The 24,434-nt window shown below is 38.0% G+C and overlaps 1 protein-coding gene across 8 annotated transcripts in view; it reads left to right on the top strand.

Annotated features, from left to right (window-relative positions):
• LOC113107828 (PR domain zinc finger protein 16-like) overlaps positions 1-24,085 on the top strand; it is a 209,406-nt gene extending 185,321 nt beyond the window's left edge. For 2 of the 8 annotated variants that reach the window (XM_026270582.1, XM_026270590.1), the window contains 13 exons: positions 47-149; positions 2,285-2,486; positions 3,133-3,280; positions 3,737-3,992; positions 4,824-6,345; positions 6,458-6,545; positions 8,061-8,230; positions 9,195-9,272; positions 12,247-12,416; positions 12,925-13,096; positions 16,589-16,807; positions 18,850-19,021; positions 20,828-24,085. In XM_026270582.1, coding sequence (XP_026126367.1) covers positions 47-149; positions 2,285-2,486; positions 3,133-3,280; positions 3,737-3,992; positions 4,824-6,345; positions 6,458-6,545; positions 8,061-8,230; positions 9,195-9,272; positions 12,247-12,416; positions 12,925-13,096; positions 16,589-16,807; positions 18,850-19,021; positions 20,828-20,962 — 3,435 coding nt within the window. In that variant the 3' untranslated portion in view covers positions 20,963-24,085. The remainder of the gene's footprint in view (positions 1-46; positions 150-2,284; positions 2,487-3,132; positions 3,281-3,736; positions 3,993-4,823; positions 6,346-6,457; positions 6,546-8,060; positions 8,231-9,194; positions 9,273-12,246; positions 12,417-12,924; positions 13,097-16,588; positions 16,808-18,849; positions 19,022-20,827) is intronic. The other 6 variants (XM_026270583.1, XM_026270584.1, XM_026270585.1 and 3 more) reach the window with 6 other exon arrangements.
• Positions 24,086-24,434: the final 349 nt, after the last annotated feature.

A 24,434-nucleotide genomic window follows, 5' to 3' on the forward strand; every position in this document is an offset into this window, starting at 1 on the left:
ATGTATGGTTTTAAAATTCTAAACGTTTTTTCTTCTCTTTTTGCAGATCTACTATAAAGCTATTAGAGATATTGAAATAGGGGAGGAGTTACTGGTTTACATGAAGGACGGAGTTTTCCCCGAGGGCTCAATGGCACCGAACCTGGAAGGTGAGATTAATGCAAGTCATTAGGCACTCTTTTAAACAAACTCACACAGACCACACTCCTTCACCTCTGCCAGCAGCTAGTAAGATGCCAGCCTAGATGTGGCCTGTGCTTTTCGTCTTGTTAGGTCGGACGATAAAGAAAATATTAAAGTACATTTCAACCCAGAGGCAAATGAACTAGTATTTGCGAATTTAAGAATGAAATAGATTTTTCTGCAAATTTGAGTTTTTGTGTGATTCGTATATATATATATATATATATATATATATATATATATATATATATATATATATATATATATATATATATAATGCAAAATAATAATATAAAATATACTGTACACTGTGCTTTTGTCTTTTTAATTCCTAAATAATTTGTAACATATTCTTTAAAAGCATCAGCGGTCACTTGTAGTTTCCTTATTAAAACACATCACTCGCAATCTTCCAAATCTTTTGTTGTTTCTAAGTGATCTGGTAATTTTGGAACTGAAGCTCAGAGTAGTTGATACAGACTAGAAAATTGCAAAAGCACTGAAGTGTGTCACACCGCAGCAGTCGCTCTCCAACACATGCAAAAGGTTTTATCTGATAGAGATGTGTCTCAGATCTCCCTGCCAAAAAGCCAAGAAGAAAGCTCTCCGAGAGAAAAGGGAGACAGGGACGCCAAAAGATGCAAGCCAGGCTCCGCTCAGACAGATCAACTCAGAGAACAAAAGAAAAGAAACAGAGTAGAATGAACATGGTCAGCGAAGACAGTCGGCCAGACGAGAGGCTGAGAGTGAGGGCTCTCTACATCTACCTCCGTCCCGTGGCTTATCGGTGGTGGAATTTGGAGTGGAGCTGGAGGAGTCCTGAGGGACCTCACCCATGCTCACAGATTAGCCGCTAAACTGCACATAATTGTGTTTCTTCTACGTCTCTCCAAGAGCTATTAGTTTCCCATTCCCACTCGTTTTTCCCAACATTCCTGTCTTTGTCGTTAGTGCCACCGATGGGACGGAGAGATAATGTCTCGAATTCAAAAAAGCAGCACAGCAACTTTTTTCTTGACTTTGGTTTTCCCCATGAAGGCCTCTTTGAGGTCACAAGGGCATTGTATTCCAAATACTCGTTTATTTTGAGGGAAGTATGAGCATTGCCGTGGAGTGTGTTCTGTCAATATGTGTCACGGTAATGAATTGAGAAATAAAACAGAATATAAGGTGTAATCCTAGATGACACAGCACCGGTGCAAGCATTTCATGGCCTTTGCTTTCAAAACACTGAGTCAAAGAATAATGAAACTCATCCGCCTTGGCCTGATCCGGGCAGTGCATGGAGCAAATCAATGAGTTTCATTTGAGGATGATGATAGCTAATGCATCAGACCTTAGAGTTTCCTTGCCATTACATGACTCTAAGGTTATCTGTGAACTTGGCTTTTGTGTCAGAATATCAGTAAGGATAAAACAGCCACATTTTTAGTCATTTGAACAATTACTCCAAAGACTGATTTTTCAGTCTAAAGCAAGTCAAAAACAATGACATATTTTAGCTTTAATCTTGTTAGGTTAATGTTCATATGTTTTCAAGTTTTTATATTAATCTTAAATATTTTTATTTGTTATAAAATATTTGTTTCAGATTCTTCTTTATGCTCAATTGCTGGCTTATGCGCAACAAAAACAATCTTGCTACCAAAATGTTTTTTTATTTTTTTTTTAAGTTATGCATATTTGAAAGCAGCTGTGTTTCTACTGTGATTTTTAGTGGATGTATGAAGTCATTTCTCACAGTTCACATAGGTGTCCTATAGAATAACCGCAGGTGCAATTCATCACATTAACTATGGACATGCTCCACTAACATTTTACAACCAGAAAGTGACAAAATATTTTGTTTTCATTTTGAACAGTATATCTATTGTTTTATCATTTAAAACCTCTTTTTATTAAATCTCAAGATGGAAAAGTGTGTTTTCTTTTTTAAAGTGGCCACACTTTAATTTGTAATCCGATTTAATGCCATTCAGACATTTAAAAAAAAAGTGTCCATATGCAATTTGATGTCTTATTCTGAAGACCGAATCTTTTATAATTGAAAATGACCTTGTAATTATTACGGTTGAGCAACTGTGTGATGCCGTCCCCACAGATGAGCCGATGTACCGCTGTGAACACTGTGATGAGCTCTTCACATCAAAGCTGGAGCTACGGCGGCATCAGAAATACTCCTGCAGTAGCAGCAACTCTATCTTTGACTCGCTCAGTGAAGACTTCAAACAGGAGCGCGAAGACAGCGATGAGCCGGTGCACGAGTGCAAGGACTGTGAAAAGATCTTCCCTAGCGAGTACAGGTCAGCACACTCCACCACAACGCACAACTTCTAATGACCCGCCGAGCTGTTATAATGGAAAACTAAAAGTTAAATGAAAAAGAAACAAAAATCAATGAACATTTTTTTTTAAATATTATGTTTGTTCATATTTATTTGTCTTGGTTTTGATCTGGTTTTGCTTTAAGACCCATATTTTACATTGTGCCAGTAAACTCAGCAGAGAACCAGAATTGTTTATTGCACATGCGTATGTTAAATGTGTGTGTGTACAATAATCATATGCATGATAAATATGTTTATCTAAACAAAAATGCCTTTACAATCAAACATTGAAATTTGCTAAAACTACAATGAGCCACATAGTTAAACATTATGAAAAATTATTAGCATGATGCAGAATGCAAAGGAAACCCACATTTGGCATCTGCCTAATTTGGCTACAAAGTGACAGATGATTTTGAAAAAAGTTGTCGTGCAGCCTTTTTTTTTTTTGGTATTCTAATAGTATATGGCTATAGGATGCATTATACAATTTGCATTTAGCATTGTTTTTTGTTTCCCCTGTGACACAGTATATAGCCTTGCCACAACAGAGCAGTGTAGAAACACTGCCCTGCATCGTGGTCACACAGAAAATATTTATGGTGTTCTTATGTATTCTTAGTCTCGGGCAGCATATGATCGTGCACACAGATGAGAGAGAGTATAAGTGTGACCAGTGCCCCAAAGCTTTCAACTGGAAATCCAACCTCATTCGCCATCAGATGTCACATGACAATGGCAAGCGCTTCGAGTGTGAAAACTGTGATAAGGTAGGTTATGGTGAATTACTGCAACCAATTATATGTTCAAAAGCATTAATCAGAATACATGTGGAAAGGTGAAACATAAAGTGCCCCAGGACAAATATTTAGCTGATGAAAATGTAATACCTTTTACATTCAGGAGTTTGTTTTAAAATGTCCTGCAGTGTGACACGTGAATTTTTAAAAAGTACAAACAATCATGTAGTCTCTTGATTAATATGAGGTCATGAAAACTGCAGAAGGAGTATCAGGAGAATTAGCCAGATTTTGCTTAAAATACTGTTTGATGGATGTTACACCACAGGACGTGCCAACTTTCCAAAAGTGTTTCATGTCAACTATATGTACTGCAAATTTAATAATATAACACTACAATTAATTTTAATCTCCAAGTAATTGCCTTTCCACCATGCTATGTTTACACATTTGCACTAAGTTGTCATATTTCTGTGTGTTCTTCAGGTGTTCACAGACCCCAGCAACCTCCAGCGCCACATCCGCTCTCAGCACGTCGGTGCCCGAGCCCACACCTGCCCTGAGTGTGGCAAGACCTTTGCCACCTCCTCGGGCCTCAAGCAGCACAAGCACATACACAGCAGTGTCAAGCCTTTCATCTGTAAGTCTGAGCAGTCTTGTCTAAGCCTCAGATACAATTACCAGTGTCCAAAGACCTCCCGGCTAGCTCCACCCCAAGATTGTGACAGCTGTTGTTTTATAGGTCAGAGAAACTAAATGAAATTCTAGAGCCATTCTTTGTTTTGTTCTACATTTGTTGCACTTTTCTTTAGTGCTTTCTTTTCGCTCTCTTAATTACTCCATTTTGCCCTTCTTCTGATGTTTTTATTTATTTTATTTTTTTGTAACTATGCTTTTTCTTTTGAGGGCCGGTTAGGCTTGTATATTGCCAAGGCAGATTTAATGTTTAGAGGTAGATGTCTCTGCAGTGTCTTAGCTGCCCTCTTACCAACACTGAGAGAACACACCATCTTCTTTTTGCTTGCCTTCACAATGTTCTGTGTGTTACCATCCAATGTCCAAATCCATGTATGCTGTAACGGTGTACATGTGTTTGTACAAAATGAGCTGAAATGGCTCTACTATTAATGAAGAATCTCATCAACGAGTTATTCATATGCTAATTGATCATATTGTACCATATATCATTGCCATGTGTAGCATTTTTATCTCACCTTCCAAACAGAGCAGAGTTCAGCTATGCCTCTGGAGGTTCACCTTCCTGCAGTCTTCAGTTTCAGCCCTTCTCCAACACACCTGCCTGTAATTTTCAAATAATTCAAACACCTTGATTAGTTGCTTCACGTGTGTCTGATTAGGGCGGGAGTTCAACTCTGCAGGAAGGTAGCCCTCTAGGAGCACGGTTGGCTACCCCCTGATGTAGACAGTGCCATGTTTTCTGAACATAATAAACAGCATGCACAATTTATTGGTTGATCTAATCAGCTGCCGGATTGTCACTGCTATTGAATGGATGAACACCAAATAAAAACAGTATGTTAATAGAATTAACCAGTCATGTGTGTTCTCCCAGGTGAGGTGTGTCACAAATCGTATACCCAGTTCTCTAACCTGTGCCGTCACAAACGGATGCATGCTGACTGCCGCACCCAGATCAAGTGTAAAGACTGCGGGCAAATGTTCAGCACTACCTCCTCCCTCAACAAGCATCGGCGATTTTGCGAGGGCAAGAACCATTATAATCCCGGAGGCATATTTACACCGGGCATACCTATGACATCCAGTCATATTTTAGGCAAGTCCAAGTCTCATCCTGGCTTGAACCATAGTGGACTTGGTTTCGGAGATTACTTCCCATCCAGGCCGCATCATCCAGGTTTGCCCTTTTCCCCAACACCCCCTGCATTCCCAGCCCTTTCCCATGGCTTCCCAGGGATCTTTCCCCCATCGCTATATCCTAGACCGCCATTGTTACCTCCTAGTCCTTTGCTCAAGAGCCCAATTAGTAATAGTCAAGATGGGAAGCTGACCCCTTTTGATGCTCCGACTCTTTCTGCCGTCCCATCCATGAACAACAGCAATGGCAATGTAGGGAGCTGTCTCAGCAGCCAGTCAGAGGATAATCGAGAGTCCAAACTGGACTTGTCGTTCCACGACAACAAGAATAAAGTGAAGGTGAATGAAATGTCAGATGGTAGTGACTTGGAAGATGTTAACACGTCTAGCGGCACAGATCTAGACACCACCACTGGCACGGTGTCTGGCTCAGATCTAGAGAGTGAGGCGGAAAGCGAACGGGAGAAGAGCAGGAGGAAACCAGTGCAGGAGAGCAAGCAGGACGAAGTGAGCAGCAGTTCAGTATCTGTCTCTAGTTCAGGGAACCTCCCTTGCGAGCGTCCTTTCCTCTCCTCCCAGCATTCCTTTTTCCCACCGCCAGAGGAGCAAGCACTTCCACCCTCCGGGGCCACCACTGACTCCATTAAAGCCATTGCCTCCATTGCAGAAAAGTATTTTGGCCCAGGCTTCATGGGCTTGCAGGAGAAGAAGATGGGCTCCTTAAACTACCATTCCATGTTCCCTTTCCAATTTCTGCCCAACTTTGCACATTCCTTGTACCCATTCACAGACAGAGCACTCAATCCTGGCATGTTCTTCAAACCTGAGCCTAAATCCCCTCGTGAGCACATACAGAAAATACCTACGGCAACTGGTGCGGATTCACCCTTTGACCTAACCACCAAACCCAAGGAGGTCAAACCTCTTCCTCCTCCCCCCAGCAAACCAGCCTTGCCATCCAATACCCCCTTGGCCCCTGGCGAGGAACAACCTCTGGACCTCAGCATAGGCAGTCGAAGCCGAGCCAACCAGAATGGTGGCACACACGAACAGCGCAAGAATCACGCCTATGGCGCAAACTGCAAAGCAGCTAAAGATGAACACCCAGCACTAACCCAGTCCCAGAACTTGCACCAGCCCCAGATGCCTCAGCCGCAAGCATCCCTTTCCCAGCCACCTCCTCCCCAGCAGCAGCCATCGCTCCACTACGCCAAGCCCTCGCCATTCTTCATGGACCCCATCTACAGGTATTTCAATAAGTAGGTCCTATTGTGATATGTTGAAATTAGACAAGTTATTGGAAAAGTGTTGGTACCCAGTAGGTTTACAACCAACCTTCGTTCGTACGTAACCCTTGGTGTTGTTGTCCAGCAGGGTGGAGAAGAGGAAGCTAATAGACCCAGTAGGAGCTTTAAAGGAGAAATACCTGAGGCCGGCACCACTACTCTTCCATCCTCAGGTATTCTTTACATACATTTTGTTTACTTACATCGGTAAAGGTTGTGCTTGTCGTTTTGTTCAAGCACAGCAGAGCATGGCAAGACACTGAAAGCACATTCCCAGCGTCCTCCACCTCAGGTTTGTTTTGGTTCAAGGGGAGCCTTGATGTTTAAAAAACTTCTGACATCTGATGGTATTTATTTTCATTAGATTATTTTCATCATGAGGATAATGTCTAAAGAGGTATTGCCTGTTTTCTGTCATGCTGTGCATTCAAAATTCTTTATCTTTTGCTTAGAAAAACAACCCCCATTGTTTGAGTTAGTATTTTAAACCGTTCCCACCTTTGAACGGTGACAACAATAAAGAAAATATTATTAATAATGGCCTTTTGAATTGAAACAAATTATGCCACATACTTTCGGAGTAGACCATTGTCTCTGGGTAGTTGTCCATTGAGTCCCACCGCTAATAACTTCCTAGCATTTCTTTCTTGCTCTGGCTGCCTAGATAATGTCTGCATGTCGATCAGGGACTTCCTGTGTTTGTGTGTAATAGAATGGCCTCTCTTGTTGGGAACTGTCTTATCTGACCTGTAAATCTGGCCTCCATCAATGCTGGCCTACCTCCCCCCAAATTTATCGCTTTTTACTTTTCTCCTTTGAGCAATCCCCTATTTAATCAAATGTCTCTATTATGACTTCTGCGAGTGGTATAAAGATCTATCTATCTATCCATCCACCCATCCATCTTCATACAGTTTATTTTAGAGTCATTTTTTAAATGTATATTATGTTGACTATATATTTGTCTTAAAGCAAAAGAAAGATCAAATATGTGACCATGGTTATTTAAAGGTATACACATTATGATTAGCACCATTGCCTGGTAATATTTTAGACTTAAAAAACTAAGAGAATCAAGGTGATATTGAGAAGTGTAAATAATAATAAGAAATAAAACTGTCCGTCTCTGTGTTTCTCCATATCCAAAATTTAGGAAGGATATAAGCTGTTTTTGGCCATAGACCTGCATAGCAAACCCTTTGTTATGCAGCAGGGGAAGTACTATCAGCGAGGGGTATCTTAAACTGCATTGTATGGTTACCGCTCATGGAAGTGAATGGCTCATTCAGACGCTTCTCTCAGAGATTTGTTGGGAACAAAGTAGGAGCCGGGGGCTCCCAAGGGGCTGCTCGAGTGGCTGCCAACGTGCCATAGGTTAGGGAGGTCACTCTTGAACAGCACAATCAAGACTCGACCTACTGATATATAACTTCCTCCAGCTTTCCATCCTGTCTGGTTATGATGCAAACTCCTAGGATCTCTGTCAGAGTTCCTCACCACTTCTATTATTTTGTTCTTTGTGCATCTGCCCTAAACAATCAAAAAAAAAAAAAAAGTTTCTTACTCCCAGATGGCTTCTAATCTCACACAAAATCAATTCAAGAGAAGTTTCTGATTAAATGAGCCCCTGAGCTGTGCATCAAACACAGAGTATTCCTCTCTGAACTCGCCTCATGTTCTCTCCTCAGGTGTCTGCGATGGAAAACATGACTGAGAAATTGGAAAGCTTCAGCGCTCTGAAACTGGATGCTCCCAATTCTCTCCAGCACTCCTCACACCACCTTTTTAACTTCCGCTCCCCGCCTCCCTCTCTCTCCGATGCCATCTTACGCAAAGGCAAGGAGCGATACACCTGCAGGTGAGCGCCACTCATGAAACAAGAGAAAACATCCTTACAGGATTCCTTTAAATCTGCAGCTGTATTTAAATAATTTCTAACATATCATCGTATTTAAAGTTATACATCAACACATTAATACACACCTAAAGGTTGCTTAACACACTGAATCCAAAAGTTTGTCTGCTTTTTTTTTTCGTATACAAAATCTAAACAAAAATTGTCATGCACAGAAACATTGCACACTGAGTCCGATGCGTATTAATTAATCAGTTGCGATACAATTCACAAAACAGCATTACATAGAGTCTTCAAGCAGTGAGGATGATTCTGTTGTCTTCTCGCTTTTTAAAAAGAGAAAAGGAGTTGCAATATCGGGTCCATCCAATACTGAGATATAGAGAGGAAGGAGAGTTCCCCCTCAGATTCAGGGCGATTCAGAGTTTAGTTCTTAATGCAAGTGGCTCAGTTTGATGCTATGTTTTTCAGTGATACTAGAGCCACAAATTAAAAAGAAGACTACCAATTTCTGTGAACTCTGTGTGCAAGGATCTTTATGGTGGTTTGTGCTGCGAGCAGAATGGATGAATTTGACATTCGCCATTTAGCGCGACTTTGGCGTTCGCTTGAACGGTGGCTGTGAACTGTCAAAACACCTTACAAAATGCTTGCTACGGATGATTGAAATTGAAAAAATCGAACCCGATCAGAATATTTTTATGACGGACGTTACATTTTGGAGGCAGTGTGTAAATGTGATTGACATAACGTGAGGTCGAATTAATTTTTTTACGTGCAAAAATTTCTGATGACCTTAACCAATAAATAAAATGCATAGAAAAAGTTATCAATTCTCTGGTTTTGCTTTATTATTCATCTAAAACTGACATTGAAAATGCCCAGACAATGAGTTAAAACCCTCTGAATATGGGAGTTGTAACGATGCTGGACAACTGTATCAAAGTCTAGTTTTCATTCTTTGCAGGTACTGTGGGAAAATCTTTCCCAGGTCAGCTAATCTTACAAGGCACTTACGAACACACACAGGAGAACAACCCTACAGGTAAGCCACTCTTAGATCTTCACTCTTTCTCACACACACACACACACACACACTAATGCAATATTGAAATTCTCAAGCTTTGTACGTTGAGATTTACCTCACAATTTAATGCAGTAGTTTGGCATTAGCATGTTGCTAAGCTAATGACATGATAATTTACTGCATAAAAAAGTAGACCGCAAATGATTTGCTAATTATTATTAGAATTAGAATTGCACTTGTATTGGAAATGTGGCTATGTTTTAGGTTTTGGGAACAGAACTTTACTTTTTTTTATCACATATGCATACATTCAAGTAACTTTACATAGCTTTTGGTGCAGGGCCAGATATTCATCCAACACAAACAATATAGCTGAAAATCCAACCATTCCACATAACTTCTTAATCCAAAGGTTTATTCCCACTTGAATCTTACCTGATTTAAAAAAAAAAAAAAAAACATGAGAAATAGATTGTACTCATGCTTGATATTCCCAGACCGATATACAAGTAGATACAAAAACTGACACTGACAATTTTTAGGTTATGCGATCAGTACATGAGATGCTTTGCATATTGCTTTGCTATATACTGTAAACGTTGCTGATTCTGAGAAATATAACATAGAAACAATGAAAGACATGAGACATTAGAGGCAGCGCAGTCAAAAAAGAAAGAAGATTGATTCTGTCTGCGCAGATGTTTTGGAGGTAGAGCAAGCTCTGGACAATGTTGGCTGGTAATAGCACCCTGGAGACATCCATGCTCTGTTTACAGAACGGCTTAATTATCATTGATTTGGCTTCTAACCAGCTGTGGAAAGTCCTCTATGAGGGTGATGAGGGCACTTTGGAATCGAGGGGCTTTCAGTTTTAAGTGATATTTTGACCCAGGCATGACTAAGATGTAAGACCAGAAACACCTTTACTGCCAAAGTCTTCATAACAGTCCACTTTCTGAACACATTTAAGTGAAATCAGTCATTTACGAGGGAAAAACTCTTAATAGTGGTGCTTCAGAGTTAGGGATTTCAGCAAATCTTTGACCATAATAATATAATGTGACGTGCATCAGACATGAATTTTACCTCACATTCTACAAATGTAGTTTATTTCATCGTACCGTTCATCGTAAAAAAAACATTTGGTAGTTCTGTAACATGTATATCAGTTTCGCACTAGTTTTTCTTAGCATACAAAAAGGGTCAGGCGGAATCAAACCCCTCTTTGAGTTCTACAAATCTACCATAGAGCCCTGTGAACACACTCAGTGAGATAGAGAGCCTCCTGTGGGACATGAGTGCTACATGCTTGGCTCCTTCACAACAAACCCCTGATTAGCTCATTTAGAAACAATTTACCCTAACAAATAGCAGACATCATCAGCATCTCCCCATCTTACTTTCAGCAAAAAAGGGCCGAGTCAGGCCAATTTCAGAGTAGGCCGGCTTCAGGCTTCATTGTAGAAGGTTATTTGCCTGCTGTAGATGCTATCAGCTACTCTATGCAGTGAAATTGGCCCACTAGGTCTGACCATTGAAAGACCCCATTCGGATTGTAACGCTTCATGTACAGTCATTGTAACAGAGAAAAAAAAGAACAAAGATGATGAAGTAATTTAAAGTCCCTCTAGACCAAGTAATGAAAATAAACAAAATGGGGGGTAGAAAAGACTGACTTAAAAAAAAAAAAGGAACGTTGTCTTGGCGTTTTACCATTCTCTATGAACCATGATGTGCCAAGTCTGGAAAATCGGGGTCGTGCAGAAGCGCACACACATTTGCTCGCAAAATAAACTGAAACATAAAAAGGGGCCTGCATCTTGATTCTGAGCACTTGATGACGAGCGATTTTCCCAAAGCAATTAGCCCTGAAAGTCAACTTTGCAGCGACCGAGGGAGTCTAAGCTATGCCGGCCACCCAACAAAGGAGGCACTGTCCGGCGAACTCCTGACACTGCCTCGCTGTGATGTTTGTTTATCAGCACATTAAATTGATGTTCCCCTGCCTATTCTGGCTGATCTGACATTGAGAACAAGTGAGCTACAGAGAGCCGAACCTGACTGTTGAGACATGCTAACACACTGAGGACATATCATATATATATTAAAATGAGGAATATCAAAACAGGGAAGTGTACTTTATTTCATCATCTATCTTGTTTAGAAAACCACAAAGAACATTTCTTTGGCTTACGTGAAGGAAAATCATGATGACAAAACAACGAGTCATGAAAGGACACAAGGGGGTGTTTGTTTTCATGCAAAAATTGAAATAAGAGCTTTCTGTGAAAAATAAAAAAGTTAAATTAGGCTACGTTTACACAACAAGGATGTAGGCAAAAATGGAAAAGTTTTTCCCTTGCATTTTTTAAAAGTTTCAAGTATACATGACAACATTTTCAAACTATTCTCGTTTACACATATCCGCAAACACGGCCAAAAATGATGTATTAAGTCTGGCAGGCCAGTAGATGGCGCTGTCTCATTGTTAGTAAACACTATCTGTCGGGAAATTTTGATTATATGTCTTTTATGATGCGTGAAGTAAATCCACACTTTGCTGCAACAACAGTACCATGTATTCAGCCATTGTTGTGTATGTTTGTTCGCGCTTGCCTGTAAAATCACGTACTGCACGTCTACATACCTACACGTACTACACACATGCATGATGTACCGGTTTTCAGAGATTCCTGTATTGGGTGTTTAAACGGAGACAGTTTTCAAAAAACTTCCACTTTTAAATCTTCCAAAATATGTGCTTTTTCCCACAAAACACGTCATTGTCGCCAAGCATTATGACAGAACAATACAGGATTCATTATACTAAAACTGTGGCTCATGGCCAATTTTTCTGAATGTTTAAAGCATGCATACAAGCCCCAAAATGTTGTCAGTTTGCACACTGATATTTTACAGCTTTTGATTATTGTTTAGGCCCAGAAGAGACCTCGTATAAGATTGATTTGACTTGTGCTTTTCTCCCGCATAGATGCAAATACTGTGACCGTTCATTCAGCATCTCCTCCAACCTCCAGCGACATGTTCGTAACATTCACAACAAGGAAAAGCCTTTCAAGTGCCACCTTTGCAATCGCTGCTTCGGTCAACAGACCAATCTGGACCGCCATTTAAAGAAACATGAACATGAGAATATTCCAGGTAAAATATATAATTTTTTATTTTATTTTTATTTTAAATAATTTATAATCATTTAAATATGTTTTCATTTGGAACGCAACTCTAAGAAGCCTTTATTTATTTATTTACTTGCTTAAGATAAATTACACATTTGACCTACATTTCACATGACTGTAATATTTTTATTTACTTGAAAATTATTAATGCTAAAAATATCTTAAAATAAATAAATGTGCAGATGTTATTAAATAATAAAGTTAATACTTTAGTAGGGAACAATTCTGACTATTTAGTGGCTTATTAGCATGCATATTTTTGAGGCAAAAGTCAAAGCTAATGGTGAGAATTTAACCTTAAGATAAAGTGTGACCATAATAAATATAAAATGTGAATAAATGAAAAAAAAAAAAAAAAAAAAAACGTATAACCTACAGTTGGATTTGTTTAGATATCTCCCTAACTCTTTCTTGTTTAATATGTTTAGTAAATAATTTATTAACCTATATGTTTTTCTACTTATTTGTTGTAGTGAGTCAGCAGTCTGGGATCCTCTCAAATTTAGGAACAAATATTTCCTCACCGAACTCTGAGTCTGACAATCATGCACTTTTGGATGAGAAGGAGGACTCATATTTCTCAGAGATTAGGAACTTCATCTCCAATAGTGAGCTGAACCAGGCCTGTAGCTCCTCGGAGAAAAGGTACGAGCTCGCACACACACACACACACACACACATACACACACACACACACACACACAGCACATACATGCACAGGATCTATTTTGAAGCTATGGCAACAAACAGCATAACCTGTCAGAGTCAGAAATGCTCAGTCCTGAAGTTACAGTCTGTCCTCTAGTGGAGGACTGTGGTACTGCTCAGCCAGCCGTGCGCGTGTGTGTGTGTGTGTGTGTGTGTGTGTGGCGGCACCCATTACAGGCTTCGCCTTCAGTCAGCCGAAGGACGGGACATCTCAATGAGTCATTTCACCTTGTTGAGTTCTGTTCTGCATTAAGCACAGCCAGATACACATCAGGGAGCACATTCCATCGGCTTATGAAAACACCAAACAAAAGCTCATTACTGCCAGATTCATGAACCGTTAGCATGCATGACTTTCCGTGTGTGGCCAGGTTCACGTTGCTCAGAGTTTGGTTTAGGTGATTCACACAGACAAATGCATGCAGTATGAACAGATCCATGGCCGAACACATGCATTCTTGTTTAGACGCGTAATTGGTCCTCCTCAATTTAGCTGTTCCTCCACACTCCAGCAGAGACCCGATGCCTCAGCCTCGTCGCTCGGAGGGTCTGGCTAGGGCCGAAACCTCACACTCCCATCTGGGATCAATAGTCCTGTCTTGACTCGTACAAGCAGGCCTGGCATTTTAATATCTGTAATTCAAATAAGTGCTGTGTTTTGTCTCCCTGCAAATCAGCGTCTGAGAAACACTCGCTTCAAATGGACAGGCAGCTGCGACGTTCCCCTATGCGCTCATGCGTCTTATTTCATGACGTTTGCCCGTTTCTCTCTTGCTCTCTGTCACTCTTGGGCATCCAGTCTGCATTCACGGTGGAACTAATTTCTTCTTCTGTCTTTCTTACTCTGTAGGAAATAATACAAAAGTCATATCTCGTTTGTTTCTCCTATAAAGCAATGAGATTAGTAACTTACTGCGTTTCTTTTTATAGAAAGCAATGTATTGTTACTTTTGCATTACTCTTTGTGACCTAAGCTGGGCTTGCTTATTTATTTTTAACAAAAATCCAAAACTTATATTTTTGGCAACTGTAAAGCCCACTTCACAGCAAAAGCGTTGGAGGAAGAACCTTTGCATCTCACTCCAGATTTCTCTCAACACAGGACAGGAGACATGTCAGGGAATAAATGGGAAAACCAAGTAACTTGTGGAAAAGTAACTTTAAAAGTAATGCATTACTTTACTAGAAAAGTAATCTGATTACGTAACTCCCCCAACACTGACGACAACAATTGTCTCATTGAATCTTATTCGTATTTCTCCTGTATAATGCATTTTCAGAGGAGCATTTAACACATAGTTGATGCTCAAACTGAGAAAATGTGTGCTCTAAAAACACTGCACGTCAACACTTTTTACTCCCAAGGAATGTTTAAATCGGAGACGAAGTTGATCCTTAAATGAAGAACTTCGTTAAATCTAATGAGCTATGAATGAGAAATTCAAGTACTATTCCTTTCTTTTCCTCCGTGAATGGAAAAAAGTTGGAAAAGATGAGAGCTGCTCTCCCAGACTTCACTCTATAGAGAAGCATGATTTCCCTGCAGCTGGGTTAACGGTGTTTCGGAGTGCGTGCGTCTGGTCTCTCTGACTGATTTTGACTGTCAGTCTGTAGGGGGCTGCAGGTTTCGCCCTATCAGGGGACCCTCAGACTGAGACATTTATCTGTGCGCTGCATTGACGGAGCCCCCCTTCCTCGCAGCAAACGCAAACAGCGCTCTGACATGTTTAGACTGAGAGACAAAGCGCAGGTCTGTGGCAGGAGCGCTGCTGTCTCCCACGTGGCATGGACTTTCTCTCAGGCCAGGGCAAATTTGATTATGGGATATTTGAGCATGATGGAAAATGGGAAACAAGCAGTTCTTCTTGTTTTTGGTAAGTCTACACCTCACGTAGCTTAACCACCCACCTTACAACCCCCTCCTCCTCTCGCTTGACATTCATCTGCCTCAATAGAAGTTCGTTTCAGAGCGCAGCAGTGAAAGCGACTTTGGAGGGGTGCGTGCAATGACATCATAAGCTGAAACATTTGGAAAAAGAGAGGTAGTGGAACGGCGCGGTGCTGATAGCTGCTTTGCAGAACAGCCGTTTTCTCTGGAACCCGGTGGCAGTGAGACAAACCATGATGATTGCTCGTGACCTGTCTAGCTCGCTCTGTCCCGCTCCTCTGAAATTAGCCAATTCATCATCGCCACGCTCGCAAGACACGTCTGTCATTAATTGCAAAATGGGTGTGGGTTTGTCATTCGTGGATCTGTGTTTTCGAGCTCCGGCCAGGCAGGGGAATTACTGCCCAGTCCAAAATGATGGATGGCAACCCAGAGAGCAGCATAGCAGCACTGATATTTGGCAGTCAGATTATGATGAGAGAATAACCACAATGGACTCTCTGGGTAAAAATAGCTTATTATTTTATCTGGTATTTTGGGAGGTGTAGTTAGATGTCATAGTTGTCTCCATTGCCCAAGGACATTAAACTCAATCGCCAGTGGCCATTCGAAATTTGCTAAAGGAATTTCTCAAATGTGCAACCACATTTAGGTATAAAGGTATTAAAAGTGAAAGGTTTGTTGAAAGTTGGTTGAAACTCTGATGGGATGATGATAACAGGAGCCTACACTCTTAAAAATAAAGGTGCTTCACAATGCCATGGGAGAAACTCATTTGTCTAAATGGTTCCTTAAAGAACCTTTAACATTTCTGTTTCACAAAAGATTATTTGCGGCGAAAGAAGGTTCTTCAGATTATAAAAAGGTAAGAAAGAGATTGTTCTTTGAAGAACCTTGGACTGAATGGTTCTTTGTGGAACCAAAAATGGTTCTTCACTTGGCATCTCTGTGAAGAAACTTGTAAGCATCTTTATTTTTAAGAGTGTTCCTTCTTCAATGGATATCGTTTCCCTTAGAAAAAAAAAAAAAAACCTAATAAGAAGAGTATTTTAAAGGGGACACATCATGGGAGAAAAGTATTTTTCGTTGTATATAAAACAGTATGATGTAGTCATATGAACAATCCACCTGCACAGTTTATGGAATTCATGCAGAAATTACACCGCAAAAAAAATCATTCAGTGCAACTTCTAAGGATCATTATAATGAGATAAATTTACATTTACAAATTTATTTATTTTTTTTTACAAAAATAACAATTATAATATTAATTGGGTGATTTGTCATAACAAAAATGCTGATTAAGAAAAAAGATTTTTGCCGTGACCTTTCAGCAAATCTTTAGTATTCAAAATCCAAGTATTCAAATTGGTATTTTTACTCATTTTGTTTGCAAAGAGCTTCTCCAGTATTAACAGAAGTTGTTTACATATAGAGATGTTAAAAGTGCAGTAGTAAAATCAGCCTGTTGAATTCAAAGCATCAAAATGATGATGAAAATGGTCATATGTAAAACTAAATGACGACTGTTTGCATTACAGATCAGAGTTGACGGAGGAGGAGGAGCCTCAGAGTCACGCTCACACCACCTCAAAACTGGAGGAAGATGAGGAGATGGAGGGAGATGATGAAGACGAGGAAGGCTCGTTGACAGAAAAGTCACAGGACGAGACGGTCTCTCCCGCCACTATGGTGCAGGGCACCTACGACGAGGACGAGGAGCCGACCGCTCTCCCGATGTCTTACGAACACACGCGCAGGTCAGCCAAACACATCATGTTTTTCAATACATTTTTCAGCAACGTGAAATAAAATAAAAAGAAAAAAGAAAGAAGAACCAATATAATCAAGCAATAAAACAATAAACAGAAACATTCATGTTGATCTCATGTTGACTTTAAGAAAGTTGTATGAGTAGTGTATTTATCATTAATTAAATTAGCAATCTGGCTTTTTAATAATACGTGTATAAACTGTATGTACACTACTAATCAAAAATTTGAAATAATAAAAAATATGTTGCTGAAAATGGTCTCTTATGCTTTCAAGGCTGCATTTATTAAATCAAAAATACAGTAAAACAAAAATATTATGAATTATTACCATTTAAAAGAACTTTTAATTTATTCATATTATTTAGAATTGATATAAAATGTAATGTATAATGAAAAGGTATTCCGGTGATAGATTTTGTTCTACAAGGTTGCATGAAATTGATCAGTAACCAGTAAAGACAGTAAAGGCATTTACAATGATACAGAAGATTTCTGTCTCAAATAAATTTAGTGAAAGCTCAAAATGCAATACAAAATGCATCATCAAAATACTAAAGTATCATGATTTCCACAAAAGTATGCAGCAACACTGATAATAAAAATAATAATAATAATAAATGTCTTGAGAAGCAAATCAGCATATTACAATGATTTCTAAAGGATAATGTAACTGTAAAATATATTAAAATGAGTGCTGTCAAAACATTCATTGCATCCAAAATAAACGTTTTTGTTTACATGTTGTATGCATGTGTTTATTTATGAGTTTATTTATTATGTATATATAAATACACACACATAAAGTAAAACATAAAACATATTTATTATATTTTACATTATAAAAATATATTTAATATATATACATGGCATATGTTTCTTAAATATATACATGCATGTATTTGTATTTATATATTCAAAATAAATATGCACAGTACACACTCTAATATTATGTAAACAAAGCTTTTATTTTAGATGCGATTAATTGCGATTAATCGTTTGACCACATTATTTAAAACTGTATTTTATATATATATATATATATATATATATATATATATATATATATATATATATATATATATATATATATAGTTTTTGCTGTATTTGTGATTCAATTAATGCAGCATTTGTGAGCATGAGAGAAAAAAAAAAAATTAACAAGATTATAAGTCAGCCAAAAGTTTGGAATAATTAAAGTTACATTTTATAAAGTGAACTGGATTCAGTTTTGGTTGAGTGTTTATTTAAGATCAGAATTTGTAGAGAATAAAACTGGTCGTATATAACATCAGAAGTACAATGGGCATTCAACACAACAGATCCGTTCCAAAACCCAGTGAGCTGCACAGGTGCACTTACATTGAAGAAAAAAAGTAAAATAAATAAGCCTGTTCCCGAAGGCATAACTATACATATCTTTGATAAAGCAGGTAATCTCAGAATGCTGAGTGTCTGCTCACTGTATGTTGCATGTTCTAAATCAACACAAATGTTGTTGAATCGACATTGTTTCACACAATGTTTGCTGCTGTGATCCTTCATTGTCTGTCAGTCATCTTAATCTAACGCAACTAATCAGCATCTAGTCATCTGTCTGCTTAATCATTGAAACTCTGGCTTGCCAAAACAAAGGAAACAATCAGTTTTGCACCCATACAATTCAATAGATTTTAAAAAAAACTGCATTGCTGTTCTCTCCTTCGCTGTCCTCATCCTAAATAGAATTTCTGCTGGAATGTTTCAATGATCGGTATTTCAAGGGATGTTTTATCCAAATGCAGTGGAGGCTTATTCCGTTTTCCCCAGCATCTCGTTCAATTTTGCATGGAGAGAGAGATGGATAGAGTTCTTGTACTTGAATGTCCATTCGTTTTGTGCTTCCGTCCACTAGTGTGATGACCACTTATAATTTCCATGTTCTGCCACCATCTCATCCACTGCATGCTCCTCAAATGCATCCAGTTCCGACATTTAGATTGCGGATGTTGGGCTAACTGAGGGTCCCTCCCCTCCCTATCCCGGTACAGGTGTATTGAGGAGGAAGCAGGCCTATTAGATCTGGAACCTCTGGCTGGTTTCCCCAAAGGCCTGGAGTTCCATAAGCCTGGCGAGGAGCCCTATGACATTAAAGACATTTTTAGCACCTCGGTAGAGTCGGAGGCACTGAAAGCAACACTTTTCAGGCAGGCTAAAACACAGGTATGTGACCGTACCTGCTCCAGAGAGCTGCTACCACGCCATGAGCCCATATCTGCCCCGTCATGCAAGAGTCAAGACAAAGAAAGAGAGTCAAAGAGCATATTATGAATATGGACAAAAAAATGTTTTTTTTTGAGCTTCCCAACCAGGGGTTTTGTGGTAGACTATATATGCATATATATATATATATATATATATATATATATATATATATATATATATATATATATATATATAAATGCATATGTACACTATAATGAATAATAATAGATTTAGGTTTTAGGTTAGGACAAAAAGTGTAGTAAGTATTGTATTGTAATTACCGTATTTTTCGGACTATAAGTTGCACCTGAGTATAAGTCACATCAGTCCAAAAATAGGTCATGATGAGGAAAAAAAACATATATAAGTCGCACCGGACTATAAGTTGCATTTATTTAGAACCAAGAGAAAACATTACCGTCTGTAGCCGCGAGAGGGCGCTCTATGTTTTCAGTGTAGACTACAGGAGCAATGAGCAGCATAGAGCCCCCTCTGGCGGCTGGAGACGGTAATGTTTCCTCTTGGTTCATTTCTCTCGGTCCATGTCAAATTAATTTTGATAAATAAGTCACACCTGACTATAAGTCGCAGGACCAGCCAAACTATGAACAAAAGTGTGACCTATAGTCCGGAAAATACGGTACACCTTTTAGATGATCAGACTACTTTTTGATTTCTTTTAGTTTACTCATTTATCGCATTGATTTAAATAGGATAATTTTATACCATGTTGATATAAAAATACAAAGAGAAAGAAAATATATCCCACTCATTGTTATTGGCAAAATTAAACTTTTCATTGCAGCAAGGTTTCTTAAACTGGGGTTTGTGAATTAATGAAAAGCTAGTAAGTAATTAAATCATAAAATTATTTCAGTTAAATTGATTGCATGTGATATGACCATTAACCAATGTCAGAGTACTTTAAACATGCAAATGTGATACTTAATTATGAATATATTAATTTAGAAATATGAGGGATGTTTCAAGTAAATATGTTATTCATTATAGTATATGCATATGCTAGTATTATACTCAAATTGACTACTAATATTTAATGTGTTTATATATATATATATATATATATATATATATATATATATATATATATATATATATATATATATATATATATATATATATATATATATATATATATATATATAAATCTTTGAAACTTAGATTGTAGATGTAAAATATGCAATGGGGGGGGGTTGATTATAATGAAACTACATGCAGATTTTGCTCTTCCTAATCATTGTCATTTTTTTCTTTTGTTTTAGAAATAATATGTTCAATGTTCAACATTGATAAAAAAAAATAAAATAAATAAAAAAAACATTAACTGAATGGCATTAACATAACTAACACTTATCTTTATATTTCATTTTCTTGCTTTTATAACTTTATCCTGTCCTCATGTTACATGTCTTATGTGTGTATCTTACATACCAGTTAATGGTGGTCCTTTTATTATTGTGCATTGACAGGAAAAGGTCAGCTTTTGAATTCATGTATGAAATAATTTCAATTTCTAGTTTATTGTGCATTGTTTCCGAATCCAAATGCTGTTATCTTGTTTTCTGTTGAGCATTCAGGAGCTCAAAATAACATGCATGCGGATGCGGAAAGAGTAAATAATGACTGATAAATTGTCTATTTATGAGTACAGCACATGCTAACTTCTGAAGTGCACAAGCCCTTGATAACAGATGATGATTGTTTTGGCTTTGCGATTGAACTGTCCTCCTTTTCTCCATCCAGGCTTATGCAATGATGCTCTCTCTGTCTGAGAACACCAATCTGCATTCATCCTCCCAGAACTCCTTGGATGCCTGGCTCAACATGGGAGGAGGGCCGTCGGAGACGAGCTCCTTTCACCCCCTCAACAACATCTGAGAACACCAACAAGACAAAAGAGAGATGGAGGGAGAAAGGAGGAGAGGGCGAGAGACCAACACGAAGATGCGTCAAAAAGAGCTTGTGAAGGCTAGCAATGCCACAGTAGACGAACCACCACTATGCGCGCAAGGAGGAGAACGTACTGTTGAGTGAAACACAGACGGGAGAGTTTTAAAACAGTGAAGGAAATCAGCAAATCCCAGCCATACAGCATCTTTCCTGTCTGCAACTAGCCACTATAATGAAGTTCCCTCCTCATCCGCTGATTCAAGAGGCAGCCATGCATTCGAATGACTCTCAAATCACCTCTCCACCTCATTTTCAATGACATGCATTTCATAGAGACTGCTCTCGAGGGTCTTCTCTGAGGAGCCCAAGAAGGCTTGAGTGGACAGTGTAGTTGAGTGTTTCTTCAACTGGAGATTTGAACACAGCATTCCATTCTCACGTTGATTTTCTACAGCACTGTACCAAGGTTTCCTTTTCTATTAACTCACAGCCGAAGTCTTACAGTAGATCATTACGGTAGACATCAACATTGATTTCCAATGGCAATAGAAGCACTTAAGTCTAGCCCACAACTAGCATGCTAACTTTCCCCTGAAGGCTCAATGCCGTTTCTAAGCCACTGTCTCAAAAAGCAAATGCTGGAAGTCACTGGGAAACCTCTGAGATTTGTGTTGGGCTGTCCGATCTTGTCTCGTCCCCAGCCGGATCATCATACGATAAATCACGCATCACGGTCATTGTAATTATTGTTGTTATGGTAAATATCTTAGCTCTTTAGTCCCAACGGATTTTTTTTTTTTTTTTTAAGAGTTAAATTATTCTCCAGTGGGGCAATTGGAAAACTTTTGTCTTTTTCTTGCATTGAGTGTTTTCTATGGGAATTGTTCTTCAGTAAACAGTATTGTTTCTTTTTAAGCCATCTGTGCTTAAATGTTAATATAATTCTTAGTGAAGGACCAAATTTGTACAATATTGTTGTATGATGTACAAACTAAGTTAACCATTGGTAGCAGAGAGCGTTGTGTGCCAAATAAGCCCCTTTTCTTTCTTTTTTTTTTGACAATCATTTTCCCAAGTGGTCGCCTCCGCTGTTGGTATTTTTTTTTTTTTTCTGCTGTTGCTACTTACTTTGATGATTGTTTATTTTTTATTTATTTAGTTTTTTTTTTTTTTTTTTTTTTTTTTTAATTAATGAAAAATGAAGAAAAAAATACCCACTTGTTTGAAGGAATGAAATTACTGAAATATCATGGAAATTCTGAATTGTTCAAGCTCTTCGTAAAGAAGCAAGTTGCCAAAATCTGAGTTACAAAATGCGTTTATATTATGAGCACATAATCATGAAGTCTGCTTTATGATGCATAAGTTTAACCATTTAAAAAAGTAGGCACTGTGTGATTTAAGAAAACACTTTTTGACTACAATATCAGGTAACTCAGTAGAGGGGGCATTATATGTTGACATTGTTACACATTTTAAGCATCTTCATAAAGGAAATGGGTCGACAGTGTATCTCTGGGTTCAAATCGCATGTTTTCAATGTTCCAATTTGTTTGGGAAGAGCCATATACATCAGCCAGTCCTAAATATCATATCTAATTCTATGTTATTCAAGTACTTAATATTTGCATCCCATAAGAGACACCATAAGCAATTTATTCATTCATTCATTCACAAGAGCATAGAGAGGTGCCCAAATCCATGAGTCCTCTTCTAACTCCTGAACTGTGAAGCCAGCGAATGAATCATAAACAGCTGAATGCATATCATGAATGTGTAGAGTAGATTTAATACGTAGGTTAGGAGTCAGACTTACCTTCTCTGGATTGAATGTCTTTTTGGTCAGGAACTCTTACTCTCCTCACATCTTTCTGGATGTTTAATAACTCTCTGAAATCAGCACTTAAATCGAACACATACCCCTGTCTGGCTAGTTCATACTTTCTTTTACACCTTAATACTGATTTTAATGAAATTTTCTAAGCAAGGCTGGTTTTAACAAGCACTTTAACTCTTTGGTCAAACAGGCGTTTTTATCAGATGCTTTCAAATAAAAACATGAAAATAAATTCAAGCGTTGTTAGAAGAACTTGTTGGTTTTGAACATAAGGAATATTGTGTTTCCACTGCAAACACAAACCAGGCACCATGGACTTGACTGGCCTTTCACGGGGAATCCTTCTGCTTGATAATGCTGTGTAAAAACTTTAGGCAGTGTCGTATTTCATTATACTATCACGGTGTAATCTTACCTATTTCATTCTGTATCTCCTCACTATATAATTTACTCAAACCCTTGAGTAAAAGGCCTGTTTGATGCATAGGATTGCTGGGGATGTAATGGGATTACGAGTATGGAGAAGTCATGTCACATACTACTGTACTTAGCAAGCGCTGTAGGCGAAGAAATTGACCCACACTGTTCAAATCATGGAAAATGGTCAAAAAAAAGATATCCTTGGCCCACTGTTACATTGCAAACAAACGTACCATTTCAAAAACCATAGATAATGTGGTTTCTATAAAAAAAAAGTAAAGAAAAGTGTATAGTATTTCAAAAAAGAAAAAAAGACATTGATATGTCTGAAAATTCATTTTAAACATGGGTTTGAAAATAGATGGTGCTTGTTTCATTTGGATATGAGTTGTATATTGCTTCTGTTATGTTTATTAAAAATATTGTGCATGACTTGTGTTTTAGAGGTCATAATGGTGTCCATTTGTGAAATGTGTATCTTAAATTAAAAAGAAAAAAAAAATGAACTTGTAGATGCACTTATTGTACATGTGGTTAGGTTAGTAGGTTTGACTTTAAGTCCTGTCACTGCCTTAAATACTATGGGCAGATGGTTATTGAACTGAACAATATGCTTGTGGGAGAGAAATAATGACAAAATTTAAGGATTGTAGAATAATACTGAGAAAATTCTGAAGTTCTTTTTGATGCTTGTGATTACTGAGGATGTACTTTAGAGCAATTTCATGGAAAACACATGATTCTGATGTTAATTCTGTAGAATAGATATGTAAACCAAATGTAATCTTTCCAATGCTATGAAGAATTTATACATGAAATTGATATGCAATAAAAAAAAACCTGTGTGCTTTTTATATGAATGCTGTTTTTTTATTCATTAGAATAATGTACTGTAGGTGTATGTGTTAATGAGGGTACCAGTTGTTTGTGGAAATGTTCCAAATTTGCAGAGGTGATATCTAGGCAAACAATAAAAATTTTGAAGTAGTTTTTTTTTTTTTTTTTTTTTTTTTTTTTTTTGTTACTTCTTGCTTAATATCTTAATTTTAACAAATTAATATTGATTCTTAAACCCCAAGGTTGTAAAATGATGTGTTGGTGTGGAAGTAAATAAAATAAAGTTCAATAAAAGTAAATTCATACATATTATTGTATGACAATATTGTATGATTGGATTATTCATACCTCAAGGCTCAGTACTAG

Source organism: Carassius auratus, chromosome 8 (assembly GCF_003368295.1).
Source record: "Carassius auratus strain Wakin chromosome 8, ASM336829v1, whole genome shotgun sequence".
NCBI lineage: Eukaryota > Metazoa > Chordata > Actinopteri > Cypriniformes > Cyprinidae > Carassius > Carassius auratus.